This window comes from Habropoda laboriosa, unplaced genomic scaffold, assembly GCF_001263275.1.
Source record: "Habropoda laboriosa isolate 0110345459 unplaced genomic scaffold, ASM126327v1 scaffold124, whole genome shotgun sequence".
Lineage (NCBI taxonomy): Eukaryota > Metazoa > Arthropoda > Insecta > Hymenoptera > Apidae > Habropoda > Habropoda laboriosa.
Window position 1 is genome coordinate 1,104,701 of NW_017100265.1, and position 15,716 is coordinate 1,120,416.

Genomic DNA, 15,716 nt, shown 5'->3' on the forward strand with positions numbered 1-15,716 from the left:
AAACGAGCAACTAATCGAAATCATCTCGTTCATGATACCGACACCTGTGCGAAACGTGGTCGAAAACGCAATTTGCCATGATTCGCTAATTTCGATCCGAGCGATCTCCTTCAAAGTTTCAGATTCTCGAGGAATCGAGTTTCAACGCACGTTCAACGGGCATTTCTCTCTTCGCGCCGAATACAATTCTACTCGGAGCAATTTCCTGTCAGGAAGTCGACGCGGGAACGATACCGGGCCGCGTAGGGACAAGGTGCACCCCTTTGTATACGATTCAATCGTTACAGAAAGAGGAAAATTTCACGAGATAGAGAGAGAGAGGAAGAAGAAGAAACCTTCCGACGTGGACGTCCGATACGAAATCAATTTCCTAGATGAATTACGCTAGAGTGAGATCGTTTTATTCGTGGTATCGTTGGTACAGGGAGAGAACGCGATCGAGATCTCGATAATTTCAATTTCAGCGTCGAGCACACAGGAGGGGTGGCAGACAGTTTTCACGTGAACATCGGAGAAAAATAAATAGGGTGCAACGACACACGTTCGAGTCTTTCGACATCTCGCGACATGGTACAACGGAAGAAGAAAAGGAAAACCGTACACTTTGACTCGTCGATGTCTCCATCGACACAATTTTCACGGAAGCGAGAAACTTTCATTAATGTGAATAAAGATATTCTTTGATATACTATTCGAGTAAGATAGACGTAAATGAGACAGAGATCGAAGTGTGAGAAACTCAATGCAAACCGTTGGTTCTTTTCTAACTACATAGAATACATATTCTAAGATCACATCAGCCGCTCGATGAACTTCAAACGTTTTGCCAAAAGACAAAAAGGAAAAAAGACAAAAAAATACACCTTTCTCTCAGGCACGTGAACGTGTTAACGATAAGAGAATCTCTTGTTCTATGCGATACATATACATACATACATATATATACATATACGAGCTTCGTCGCTGATTTTGTCTAACAATACGAATTTGCTCGCTGATTTGCCGAAAACGGCAGAACAGAGAAAACGATTCGAACAGCCCCTCGAATCGGGCGATTCCGCGGGAGAACGACTTAAACTTTTCGTCCATTGTGAAGCTTTCACGTGTGTGTAAGGTGAGGATTTCTTCGTGAAAGGAAAAAAGCGGTGTTCGAAGAAGAGTTAAGGAGAGAATGTCCTTTGGTCTGTCGTTTAATCCTCGTCGCAAAACCGACTGCACACGCGAGCACGTGTAAGTATGCGCAAAAATAGAGGTGGAGAGAGTGAGTTTGAGCGGTGAAATTTTCCGAGCTCTCCTCTCGAGAGCCGTGGTATTTCGAGGACACGGGAAATATTTCGAGGATATACAAGGAGAAGCTTAGGTAGGATCGCGGCGTTATCGAGAACGCGCCAGGATTTATGTCCTGCGTGTGAAAGAGGTCAGAGTATAAAGAGAGGAAAATGGTATGCGGGCAGGACGAGGAGAAATTCACCGGAGAAGAATTGAGTCGCCGTTGAAGAGAGGGAGAGTGAAGAATGCGAGAAAATGAGGCTCGGAAGGTTGAACAGATCGACGTTAAGCGCGCGTCACACAAAAAATATAAAAAAACCATGCACTCAAGGACCAAGATTTAATTAATACGAGGAGGGAGGTAAACAATTTTAAGGAGGAACTCGAGGAAAAGCGATATGCCGCAGAAAAAAAAACAAAACAAAAAAGAGTATAAGAGCGAAATTGTGTGTGTGTGTGTGTGCGAGAGAGAGGGAGAGATTGTGAGAGAGAGAAAGGGGGTAGAGCATGGCTAATATCTCTTTTTGTCACGGGATATATCAGTAATTGGATTCATCGATTAATCATCTATATATATATATGTATATCCGAAATTCGATTTAGTAGACGTGTAAGGGAAGTATACAGAGGTTTTCGAACGTCAACACATACTCATTACACTTTAATATTTATATCGTAAGTAAGTACGGAGCCAAGATCCGGACCACGAATCTTCAGAGAACACGATTTACCGAAACGAATGTCCTTTAACGTTTAAGCAAGCTGGTCCCGATATCGGTCGTCTGATATCAATCATTGCACGTTCGAAATAGTTCGCGTTTAACGAGGGAAATCTACCTGGTCGTCTGACGAGGAAGAAACGGGATTCTGTGACATATTATTGATCTCGCGCGAGTAAAGATATTCCTCTTCGAGTCGTTTCTAATAATAAATGTAATTTTGTGTTTTTTTTTTTAGATATTTCATATTATAATTTAATTGTCTCGCTTAATTATGCATTTCTATCGGAAACCTTGAATTCCATATGGAACGACATCCACGTAGTCTCGTTGAATTTAACTCACGTTAACTCGGATTTCATTCTTTGAGGAATTTTCATATTTTAGTCGGTCTCCTTTCGTAACGTAATACCTTCTAGTTTTCCAGATGTCATTCAGTTCTATTTATTCTATTAAATACTGTTAAATTATTACCACATTTTATAATAATTGTTGAATTTATTAGAAATATTTTACTTTCTCTACGCACACTTTGAAAATCCTTCCTGCATCCCGTTTCTTGGTCGTCAGCTCTTCTATCTGGCGTAATAAATTAGCTTAGCTGATCGATTTAATCGATAACTATCGATAGCGAGTTGGGGATAAACGATGGCAATCGAACAGTCGACTGCTCTTCGATTACGGGTACGCGATATTTTCATCCCTTAAATGGTACATTGCGTTCCGATTTCCATTCAGCATAATCAGACATTCCATTCTAAGTACGTAGTCACTCATAGCTTTAATTCTTCGAGTTGATCTCACGGTCCTTCGCGGGAAGGAATAGTTGAATTACAGTAGAGAGTTTAAGTAGGGTTTCTAGGCGGGAGAAATACTTTACCGTAGAGAGAGAGTGTGTGTGTGTGCCACGAATATCGCGTAATTTTCGATTTTAGGACACGTGCAAGCATAATGGACAAAATTCATCCACTTTTTCTATTGTCGTATAATTACTTGCAAATATCGAACGATGAAAATTTCATTTTTCACGTAATTCTATAGTCTAGCTCAGAAAAGTTACTCGTTCAAGGCCACCGAAATATTACTCGTTCTCCCATCGCGTCTTGTTAACTAAGAAGAGAACTCTCCAAGAGATAATCACCGATATCGACGATTCAAATATTCGACACAAATTTTGTTTTATCGGTTTCACGTTAAATTTACGAAAATCACCCTCGAAGATCAGAGTAATAAACCTATTTAGTCCAAATTATTTGTAGTATCGGGGCCTTCTTACCAAAAATAGGAAACCGACACGGGAGAATAGAGAGGGAGTGGTTGGCGTAGCGCGCAAAGCCTCGGCTTGCTAAGCCGAAGGTCCCGGGTTCGATTCCCGGTGGATCCCTCAATATTTTTCCGTCGTCGGTTCCTACGTATGGGGGCTCGTCCGGGATGGAGGCATCTACGGCTACACCGAAGCCAGGAGGTGTGCGATGAAAACATCTTGAGGGTTGCACGTCCTTTTTCGGCTGTGTGCCACTGTGTGGGGGAGTGTGCCCGAAAGTGTTGAGTTGTGTTGCACTGAGGACATTCGAGGGCGAATGTCAGTTCAGGATGGCCGAGTGTAGTATCGGGGTCTCCATACCCAAAAATAGGAAACCGACACGGGAGAATAGAGAGGGAGTGGTTGGCATAGCGCGCAAAGCCTCGGCTTGCTAAGCCGAAGGTCCCGGGTTCGATTCCCGTTTGGGTCCGTCAGTTCTCCTACATATTTATTCTTCGTCATTTTTCAAATTTGTCGTTGAAAAATACAAACTTCGTCAATTTACGGTATTCCTCTATCCTTCGATAGTTTTCAAGATATTAGACTACAATATGCATATACTACCCTAACTTCGAGCGCGATTTTCATCCCTTCGCTGTGAACGATTGCCGATATAAAAAAAAAATACTTGTCATAAAAATCTGTGATCGTCGCTTGAGGACGTCGCGTTGCAAGCGAGAGATGTCGGTTTAACGAGGCGACGGAGAGCAGGGCAATTAATATCGTCGCGGGGTAGAAAGAGAGTAATGGGGCGAGTAGCGATAAGAGAAGTATTATTTGTGGTGTATATGCAGGAAGAAAGTTGAGCCGCACCAGTGTGGAATCGTAAAAGTGGGTGTGGTTCTTGACGTACAATCCTTAGGTAAGCGCGTGACTTTGAACGATCGAAGGCTTCGAAGAATAGGGGGGATACGGCCGTTGAGAGATCGAAAATTGCGCGGATATATCCGGCCACGTGTGTAGCTCCTATATCCTTGCATTTCGTTCAAAATGATCTTCGTAGGACTCGAGGTTAATTGCATTTATGCTGCGTATATTTACGTGCCGCTTTCTCTCATAAGTACGTATTCGATCGGAACTCGAATTCACGGTAACGTTATACATTTAATCGATAATAATTAGTCGAGGCAGTTCCAATCTTTTCGTACGGTCCGATCGATCGATCGATCGGTTCGAACTCGCGGCCGGGGCGTTCAGTGTCCAGTGACTGATAGCGCGGTATCGTTTAAGATAGTGTGTAATTTTAATATGCTGTATTCCATTTTATAATACCTCGGGTATTTAAATTACATATGCTAGCTTTAGACGGCGAGATTCTTCGAAAACGACCCGATTCCCATTATTCCACGTGTGTCGTGATTCGCGCGCGTGTCTGTGTTTATTGATCGTAATTGTATCGCGATAAACGCTCGCGCGAATGAATTGCGACGACGAACGGAGGAAGAAAGGGTTAAGAAAAGCGAGAGAACGAGAGGGAAAAGGATTTTTCTCTTCTTTGTTTTTTTTTTCTCTTCTTTTTTGCATGCAAACCGCGTTCAGAAGAACGTCATATATGCACCGCGTTTCTCTCGTTCGATCCGGTCGTTTTCGAGTGTCTTCAAGAGGAAATTGCCATGCTCGGGCGCTACCATTCTGTGATCCAATGAAAAAATTAATTAATTAAACTCATACCGAGGAAACCTGAATAATGTTCTCTTCGAGGAATCTTACTCTGTACATATATTATATTATTATACATCTCTACCTTTTTTAAATTGGGACACCGTGTATTTATTAAGTGGAGAACGATAAGAGCGAAAGAAGGGGGTGGAAGAGAGAGAGAGAACGAAAGAGCTGAAGAAAGGGTTAAAGTGTTGGGGAAACGAAGATAAAGAAAAGGAAGTGGTGTCCCCACTTTTCGCATTCCGCGCAATTCCAACTTTTTGTATGCTCTTGCAAAACTGAAAGAAAGAAAAGAAGAGAGTGTATGAGAGAGAGAGAGAAAAAGAGAGAACTGAATTACGCGAGAGGTGAGCTCAAAAGAGAAAAGAAAAGACGAAAACAGAAAAAAAAAAAAATTAACGAAGCGATTTGGTTCGATTGAATGTTGAGTGAAAGTGCCTTTTACGATGTGTTTCATATTCCGTCTAGCTTTTCCGTGTTGAAGGGAATCAATTACTTTCGATTAAACATTCCGTAACGTTTTACCCTGTGACGATCGCGGTAAAACAGGATCTCGGTCGATAATATTTATCACGTGGTGTTTCGTCGATCAAACGATCGAAACATTATTTTTTCTAATTTTTAACGTTTTTACCGTCGGTTGATAAGTCTGGGATTTTTTTGCGTAATTTATTGTGCAATTTTAAACGTGTAGTATGTTTCACGTTGTAATACAAGCATAACGAGATGATACTGAGAATATTAATTAGATCTAATTTTATCGGTGCATCGTTGTTGATCGTTCTTTTAATTAATTAAACTGAGACGTTGAATTCAAATTTAGAATTTTTATAAACAGTAATTTCTTTGCAAGTTAATACAAAGTATAAAGACGGCTATAATTCGTGTGTAAAAAAATTTTTGATTACCTTTTTGTGTACTAGAATTCACTTTGAAAATTACTTCCACAGTTACTCGAAACATCCTATACAAATGTAAAAAGACGAACCAGTAATTATTTGCAAAAAAAAAAAAAGAACAAAGAACTACAGAAAGATATTGTTAATAAAAATTGCATGCTCTATCAGAGATCACTTTATACGATAACACAAACAACGGTCTGCACGTCCTTGTAGACCGTAACTACAAAATCATGATAATCGCATGTTATACATGCTGATGTCTGAATTATGCGGGACTTCTTAAGTAGAATAAAGAAGCACGATAATAACGATAAAAGAAGAAGCGTGAAAATATGAAAAAGATCAGAGGCGTAATCAAATCTTTATGTATTATAAATTTATGAAATACACGTTCATCAAACAATGTCATCGAAAGAAAAAGAAAATAATTAAATCTTAAATACATCTACAAAATATTAACCTACGTTGCGCAATGTAATTTTTATCCAAACAAAAACGTGTTTTCCTTAAAAGTCCCACGACGAAAAGAAAGTAGTTGCAATTTCGAAATCAGCAATATAATTATTGGTCGACCTCGCGTACATTTCAGATTGTTTACTGTTCAACAATATCGTTTATTTAACGTCATTTCAAACACGCCTCGTTTCAGACGATTAATTTGCCTTCTTCCATAAAGTACACCTTCGAAACTGAAAGGCTGAAACCGCAGATTAACGTTAATCATTAGGGACTTCTGTACTTCTCTCGCGTTTCTTTAAAACAGCATCTGTCTATCTATCTGTATTCTCCGAACGATAAAACTTACTCTATACTGTACCGGGTTGTAGCGTTTTTTATTGCTGTACATTGTAATGGATTTTTAACGCACGGTCTCTCGTTAAGGAATAATTACACACCCCGCGTACATTCTACGACTGGGAGAGATTCGGGCTGGGGTTATTGAAAGCGGCGGGTTCCACCGCATGTTGAAATACCAAAAAAAAAAAGAAGAAATAAGTAGTACAATTATACTTTTACGTACTACCTTGCGCACACTTGTACAGTGTGGAAGCTTGAAGCTTTAAGAAAAAAAGGTAGAATGAAATTTCGTGTCACGATCGAGGGTTTCTTCGATAGAACCAGTCAGAGAACCAAACAGACGCTTCTGGTGCTTTGAGGATGTTTCGGTAGTTCGAAGATACGGGACAGAACAATTTTTCTGTTACGTTTATTCGTCGAAAAAATGAGATTTTGAAACATGAATAGGTCAGCTCGTAACAAGTGGAATAACGAAAAATGATGTACCAAAATTGGTGAAAAAAGTAACGAGTTTAATGATTGCCTCTCCGTTCTGAAATGTCTTGTCCGCCTTCCTATAATTCCAATCAATGCCCCTCTCGTGCAAGCGATTACTATTTACCTTCTCTTAATTTAAGTTGCTGTCGTAAATTCTCTGTCACGGCAGCAAATTGGCCAATTAAACGTGACACATTATCCTTGTTCCTTTCAGCATATTAACCATATATTACCATACTGTAAAAAAAAAAGAATACATCCTTCGATAAATTGACATATCGTCTCGCGATTAGTCATTATAGGCAAAATTATCAGCTACAAAGTGTCTCATAAATTTCTCCCACAGTCTGTACTTATCATCGAACATTATCGGACGCACTCCTATCATTCTACACACTTTCTTTCCCCTATTCTCGTCCTTCCAATTCCTTGCAATCCTTCAAAATATAAATGTCACAAATTCAAACGTGAAAATCTAAATGTTAAAGAAAGGGAAATAAATGTACAACTGGCATGGCCGTTCTCCCACGAAGGGGCCCTCGAGCACGGAGAAATTTCAGAAGAAAATTCCATCAGGACACACATTCACGGGAATTCGATCAGGCCGCCCCCGAACTATTTTCTCCGGGGCGATTGTGAGCACGGAGCTCGTTAAAGGAGGCGCTCGAGAGTTAATTAGCGGATAGAGGCGCATGTAGGCGGCATGTCGTCGACAATTCTCTCGTATCCTACATTCAAGTTGTGTGTACTCACGGCTATCGAGCGAGTCGTGGACATTTTTATTCTTCCAACGGGTAGTAGCTGGCTAGCTGCTGGTCTGTGCTCTGTTCGCAAGCAGCGGCGAAGGACGACGAAACGGACGTTTTACCTATTCGTGAGGGAATGGTCCCGCTGGGACGTTAATAGACCCGCGAACTCCTCCGTTCACGGCATATCGATTCGAGGCACAAAAGGGTAGAACAGAGAGAGAGAGAGAGAGAGGGCGAGACGATTTCGCACGGAGGTAGAGGGTTTAGGGCAGCGGGGAGTGGAATTGCCTCGCGGACCGAAATTTCGTAGTAATAAGGAAGCCTGTTTGAGGATAAGGAAGCCGTGTCCAGGAGGACAAGTTTCGCAACGAAAGAGCGAAACTCTTGCTGAATTGGTGAAACAAAGTTTCTTAAGTTTAAAAAAAACAAATTGCAACGACGTTTAATCGTGTAAAGAACTTGTTTGCTGAATAGCTACATATGGTATTTTTTTATTGTAACGGAATATCTCGTAGATTTTGTGCATTTTTTTTTCTGAAAAAAGGAAATCGAATATTCGCTGGTCATAGATCAAAGGAGTACGCTTTATGGGCACTCTTGTGATTCGATGTTTCTCAATTTGCATGCTTATGGACAATTTCGAGTTGTAATTAGTAAATGGAGAAAAAGTGACAAAAAGGGCTAGATTAACTTAGAATTTTTCAGCCAAAAATCAAAGGATATGATCAGAATTTATTTTTTCCCTGCTGTATTGCAATAACAGGAGAATTGAAACGTGTTCTTTTGGAGTTCTGTAAAATTGTACTTCAAGCGTTAGCTTCATCACTCAAGATATTCACTCTTTTTTTTTTTTTAGATACCCATGTTGTGTTTCAATCGATCAGCTGATTAACTAAAACTTTATTAGCCGATTAATAATCCGGAACACGAATATGGCTGGTTAAAAAGAAAAAGAGCGAATATTTCGAGGCGCGTCAGTAGTATCTATCAATGCATTCTCAGACTCCCGACGAATTTTATGCTCCTGGACACGGCTTACACCGGAAAACTCCTCAAACGGTATAAGCTGTAATGAAAAACGGTGAAAGCCTGAAAACTCTCAATAAGGAATCCGTCGATCGCTTGGCAGAAGGATCAAGCATCGTATCGTTGTTTCCCTGTTAAATCGCGCTTCGAACCTTGAAAGAAAAAAGAAAAAACGACGAATCTAAATGGGGAATTCAATGCTGTATGTATAGTAAACGACGAGGAGTATTTATTTCCAAGAAAGAAAGGGGACACATGCGTTTTTAAAGTGAACACGTGATTCTGACGTTTTCTCGTGTGACGAAGGGAAAAAAGGGATGGATTTACACGAATCCCTTTTCGGTGTTCCATCGAATAACGATTATACATGCGCCGGTAAAAGTGTTTGTTTAAAATTTCGAAATAATTTAATCGTTCTATTTTGTTATGAGAAATGTACGAATAAACGATGTTTTATACGAGAAAAAAGAAAAGAAACCGGCTACTTTTTCGAATAGACCTCCTTGTCTGTAACCGTTTGTAAGGATCGAACGTTGGAAAAGGGGTTGTTCCGAAGGGACGATGGAACGCTTCCGGATCGAGGAAACGATCAGAGAAACGAGTTCTATTAGAATATAAGGTATACTAATAAGGATTATGGAGTATATGGCTGAAGGTGAGCGGCGACGATCTTTATCATTGTTACAATTATTATAGCTCTTGCATACACTATCGCAATACTTATTACTACCGCAACTATTATGAATAGGAATTAATAAGCTTTCTTATGCCGTTTCTCTATTGTACCACTTATATACACCTGATGCACGATTTTTCGAGAATAAATCTTTATGAAACGCTCCAGTCTTTGTAACTTGGCTGTTCTTTCTAGACTTTTATACCGTAACGACGGCTCCCGATGGCGTACACGACAATCTCGCACTTGCGTTTATTACTTATTATCGCTTCATTATCTTTCCAATAAATTTCATTAATAAATCGTACAAAAAAAAAGATATATATATATATATTAACAACATTTCCTTGGATCGCTTACTTTACGCATGAAATATCTGATAAGCTCGAAAATCTCACAACACTAAATATCTTACACACAATCTCATTTTTTCTTTTTCTTATAAGGAATCACCTCATGCCCGCTTGTGCATAACTTCTGGCCGCACCCTGTATACTTAAGTACGCCGTAAACTGAACTTGATGGCCTATTCTTAAGTCCAACGTAAGAAACTTAAACAATTACTTTGGGATTGATTTCTTTCGTATGTTTAGTTATCCTAAATTCAAATTACCGTAGAATAATTCAAATTACTAAAGAATAAGAACGCACTTCCTTTGAAATCTTCTTGATATCGGTAGACCTAAGCGAGCCTTAAGTGGATTATTCGGGTTTAGGCATTTGATTTTTCAGTCGATTTCGTGATTTCTTTTCTAGGCGACAGAAAAAGCGACAATATCGCTGCTTCGTGTGATACCTTTATTCAGTGCCGCTCAGCAGGTTTTTAGGCGGGCAAAGCTGAGGGCAAAATCGCGGGCTAACGATGGTCACACACGTTAAAACGGAGTATACCTTGAAAACAGAAATCTTTCAGGTTTTTGACTTGACACACGTCATTGAGATTTTCACATATCTGTTTCAAAATAAATTTACAAAACGCTATAAATGGTTAAATTTCCCTTCAGAATTGCCGCGAATTAAAACAAAATTTCTTTGAAAAATATTGTCCAACGTAACGCGATTGAAAGAAAAGACGCGAAATCACCCCGTACCCATGTCAAGCGCGGCTCCAAACGACAGGCGATGATCTCTACAGTACGTACATGCTTACATACACGCATCGTTGCCCGAGAAGGCGTGGCTTATTGCCCGCCGATTAGTTTATGCCCGGGAGAGCCCATCGCTGCCCGTACGGGCAACGACTGAACGGCACTGCCTTTGTTCATCTTTCGGTTATTCAACAACTTGAAATGTTTACAAAATTCCCAAAAGTTAGCTTTTCTATTGGCCAGAATAAATCGAAGCAATATAGTTCATACGTAAGAATTTCCACCGATGGTATCCTATTTAAATAGTCTGAGAAGCAATTTTTCAGAGGATTGCGCCCGAGGAGAAGTGAAAAGTCTAGCATCGTCGAGCACATTTCGTGTGTATTTTTCAATACACGATCAGACGTGATCGAACGTGACGGTCTACGATTTCATATCCAGCTCTTTCGACATAGTACGCTCCAAGATCCTCGAGGCACGTTCGAGAGGTTTTGAAGTAGCCGCCCTTTCGTTTTAAGTGAAAAGTCTAACGATGTGAAAAATGTCTCGGCAAAGTGCCCCTGGAATATGGATTTTTATCAGTGAAAACGCTTCATCGTGAGGTGTTTGCTGGTTTTAACGACTCTTAAAAATTGTTTGCCGCAGCTTGTATGGTAACAGTTTGAAAATGCGATCGGGACATTCTTTTTCGTTCGTGAATAAAATGCGTTTCAGGGTTTCTTTTTTATATCGCGGAAGTAGTAAATATGCGATATTCAGGTTCGTTATATCGACGATTGGTTTTTGCACAGTTACAAGGGAAATATAAATATTAGACTTTTTTTTTATTTCTTATCGAAGTTTGATGTTATTCGTTTAACACGTTGAATTGCTGATGTATTTATGTGCGAGAAATATTGAACAATTAATACGCAAATTTTACGGTCGGAAAATTCACTCTGTACCAAATTAATATTATAATACTAACGTTCGTTTGATAGTTGATTAATTAATACAGAGATGAAAGCATGGAAAATGTTAATTAAAATTGAAAACGAGAAAGAAACTTGCTGTTTTCTCGAACAGTGGCGAAATTAATTAAATTTTCTATCTACTTATAGACGACATTTAACGAAAATAATTTTCGTGATGATAGTTTTCGATATTTTGCACAAGGATTTGTAAATAATCTTGCTACTTCTTCGGCACGATATTCGATGTAATTTGTGCTTAATTGAAATGGTACTTATCGATCCTTTAAATTATTCTATAATTATGTTACTGCTCCGGAATAAAATTTCAAACATTAATCTAACCCAGAGCTCGATAATGAGGTAATAATTTAATATCTTCGCTTCGATATTATCCCATCGCTGCTGTACTACCCCGACTAACAATTTCAGATGCTTTTTAAAACAAGAATCGGAACGGTAATTAGGCTAAAATGATATGGTATTCATTTTAAAATTTTAAAAGAAATCCAACCCTCTTTTTAGCAGAGCGTGGTTTCGATCCACGGACCTCTGGGTTATGGGCCCAGCACGCTACCACTGCGCCACTCTGCTGTGTTGTATGTAATTTGAATAAGAACGATTGTAATGGTACTCGAACAAAAGAAACGTAGTAAAATTAATATACTTTTTTTTCCTCGCGAAGAGTACCTGCAGTAGTTAAAAACTATTATTTCACAAGCACTTTCAAACGCGACCGTAAACTAAATGAAATCGAACTGATTTAAAATTAAATTGAATTAAAACTTAAGGAATACTGTTTTATACCGCTACAAGTTTACTCACAGTTTCATTTAACTTCGCTCCACGTTTGATTTAAAATTGCTCTTAAAAAAAAAAAAAGACAGTTTAAAGTACAGAACGACTTTCATAAAACGAATTTGTACAATTTAGTGCAATTTATTTATAAGGCAATTCGTAGTAACGAAGTTTCGTTTTATTTGATTGGTAACAGTATTCGTTGCATGTTAATGTTCATCGTAAATTCAATCTCGAAGAATACTGACCACAGTGACAAAGTAGTCGGTGGCACATTTCTACAATCTGCATGACGCGTTAAAGTAGTAGCCCCTCGTGCTTAGAAAATCAATTTCACGAAGGATTCGTTCCAGATGAGGCACTGGCCAGTGCCATGGAAATGCCATGGATTAATCTCTTAGAAAATGATATTACATTCGACTTCGATGAATTTTTCTCAAGTAACCTAACATAACCTAGAATTGGAATCCAACTTTCGATTCTCTATCGGTTTGCAAAAATTTCATAAAAATCCAAACGTTACACTTCGTGTCTTTTTTTCGAAATATTTATTAATTTAAGCTTCTACCGATATTAACCCTGCTAAAATTAAACACCCTTTGACTCCTTTAACACTCTGTAACTGATTTATAGCTTATTAAAAATTTTGGTACATTTTTGTAAATCTTATTTTGCTTGCTTACCAATGTACCGTTCTGTTTTACCACTGTATGGTACAGTTTTCTAAAAACAAGTATTAAGTACCTTTATTATTACAACTTACCGCGAAAACTATTCCTTTGAAACCTTTCTACGGTTCATCATCCTTTGTCGACCAGTTCAAAGGAATTTTAAAACAGTTGAGAAGGTTTATAGTAGGCCATAAAACAACTGAGCGATTCATGGTCTACATTTTCTGTTTCTTCCTAAAAATCACAGTCTGCTGTTAGCACTCGCTGCTAACGTCAGTGTTGCTACTAATATTTTTAAAGTTGAAACATTTTCCTTGGAATATGCCGGAAAAGAGTGAACCGAGTAATCATCAACGCGAGTTAATTGTTTTTCTTTTAAACAGGGCAAAAGTCAGAAATGTTGGTAAAAGGTGGTCCAAAAGAAAAATTGACAAAATTACTAAAACATGATTATTTTCATATTTCAATAGTTTGATCTCCTAATACAAAAATATTTTCAAACAATTCATGCTTGATGGAATGCTTCATACTTTTCGCCAAGACTGTACACTACCGGCCAAAAGTTTGGAATCACCGAGCATTGCAATTTATACAAAAATTTCCAGAAAAAAGTCAGCGACTTTGAGAATTTTTTATCATTCGAATCAATTGATATGAGATAAATTTGATAAAAAAGTAGAATTGAGATGAAAAGTGGTAGGTGATTCCAAAGTTTTGGCCGGTAGTGTATATTCCGCCATTAAGCAGTCACCTCAGAGCGTTTATTAATTTACCAATTCTCCCATCAGAATGAAAACCTTCAAACCATGATAATTTTCACCCACACCGTGTTACGGTGAAACATCACGTACGATGTGACTTCCAACCATGTTTCACGTTTTACATATCGATTCGCCCTTTCGGAAGCAAGCAGTACACGAACATTCGATAATTATTATAATGGTCGTTATTTATCAACACGGTGCCATCTATCACTTTTCCTTTATCCGAAACATCGAAAGAGATTTTTTTCGCGAGCAGCCGGTGAATAAACGCGTTTCGATTGATAATGGATCGTTTCGTTGGGCAAACAACGAAATTGACGGCGTTGCCGGTGATATTTTCGCGAAATATATTTATAAAGGCTTTTTGCACGACGTTTGCGCGCGATATGGATTTTTCGCCGGTCGAGAGTACTGCGCAATGAGACAAATTCAACGACCTGGATAAAAAGTTGCTTCGTTCACCGGCTCGGTGCTTTATTACTCCTCCAGTTGGGGGGGAGCGAGCATGCAACGACGTCCGGTTCTCAAAAGACGTTATGTTTTTCGGTTCGGTTACGACACTGCAGGGAAACGCTTGTCTTTAACGGGGGGGAGGGAGAATTTTTACGATCAGGTTGTAACCTCCTTTGATAGCTTATCGATATTCTTCTATCACGCCAAATGTACACAGTGTATTATATCTCGGTATTTATTGTTGCGCGTAAATAACGTTTAAAAATTGTTCCCAGGCTAATGTACAAATATGAAATTAGGCTATATGAAATTGTTCACAGGCTAATATTCTACATAATAACTCAGGTAGAAAATTATCTTTCGAAGCGATACGTAATAATTTGAGGGGTATTTAGTTGCTCTTATTTATTTATCAATATGAAATTGTTCATAGGCTAATATTCTATATAGTAACTCAGGTAGAAAATTATCTTTCGAAGCGATACGTAATAATTTGAGGGGTATTTAGTTGCTCTTATTTATTTATCAATATGAAATTGTTCATAGGCTAATATTCTATATAGTAACTCAGGTAGAAAATTATCTTTCGAAGCGATACGTAATAATTTGAGGGATATTTAGTTGCTCTTATTTATTTATCAATATGAAATTGTTCATAGGCTAATATTCTATATAGTAACTCAGGTAGAAAATTATCTTCCGAAGCGATACGTAATAATTTGAGGGATATTTAGTTGCACTTGTTTATTTTATCAGAGGGAGGACAACGGAATTTTGTAAAAGTATGTAAAATTTGTAATTAAATTTAAATTCTATTTGAAGCATTCGTGCGATTTATGGGAAAAGTTAAAATATCAACAAAATAGGAGTTTTTATATACATGAGTATAGTTTCTTTAATGTTTAAAAATAGGGACATTCTGAGAAGCTTGGTAAAATTCTTAATGAAAAATGATTAATACGACGAAATTGTAGTTAACGGAGGGAAAAGTTTACGCAGCGAAAGTATTTAATAGAGCCAACACGAACATTTCCAAAATGCTCGGGAAATTTGAGAAGAAAATGGATTCAATCTCATATCGATTTACGTGAAAACAACTTAAAATAACATTTTAAAACGAAACGCAAGAAAAAGTGCTTCTTATTTATTTTAAGTTTCATATTTTTCGCGTAACTATTTAAACCTCACGCTACCCCCTTACAGCGTGTTTATTTATTTATTTTTTCAGCTCCACGCGAGGCGCATTTAATATCACACATTCTTTTTCGTTTTTTTTTTTTTTTTTGTAATATACTCCGTTACGTCAGACTTGAGAGAAAATATTTTCCAAGATTTCGTAATGGTACAGCAAATATTTCCAGATAACTCAAAGAAAACAAAGATCTCAAGGAAACATCGCCATATAGACGAG

At 38.3% G+C, this 15,716-nt stretch overlaps 1 protein-coding gene and 1 non-coding gene across 2 annotated transcripts in view; one reads left to right on the plus strand and one right to left on the minus strand.

The window, feature by feature from the left end:
* The first annotated feature begins 1,130 nt into the window (after positions 1-1,130).
* The window catches only part of LOC108573164, a 25,155-nt gene continuing 10,569 nt past the window's right edge, over positions 1,131-15,716 (plus strand). Inside the window, exon 1 of the mRNA XM_017935552.1 lies at positions 1,131-1,230. Within this exon, the coding sequence (XP_017791041.1) occupies positions 1,172-1,230 (59 nt within the window). The 5' untranslated portion in view covers positions 1,131-1,171. The remainder of the gene's footprint in view (positions 1,231-15,716) is intronic.
* Trnam-cau lies at positions 12,142-12,213 on the minus strand. The gene has a single exon. It is a non-coding gene; the product is annotated as a tRNA-Met (tRNA).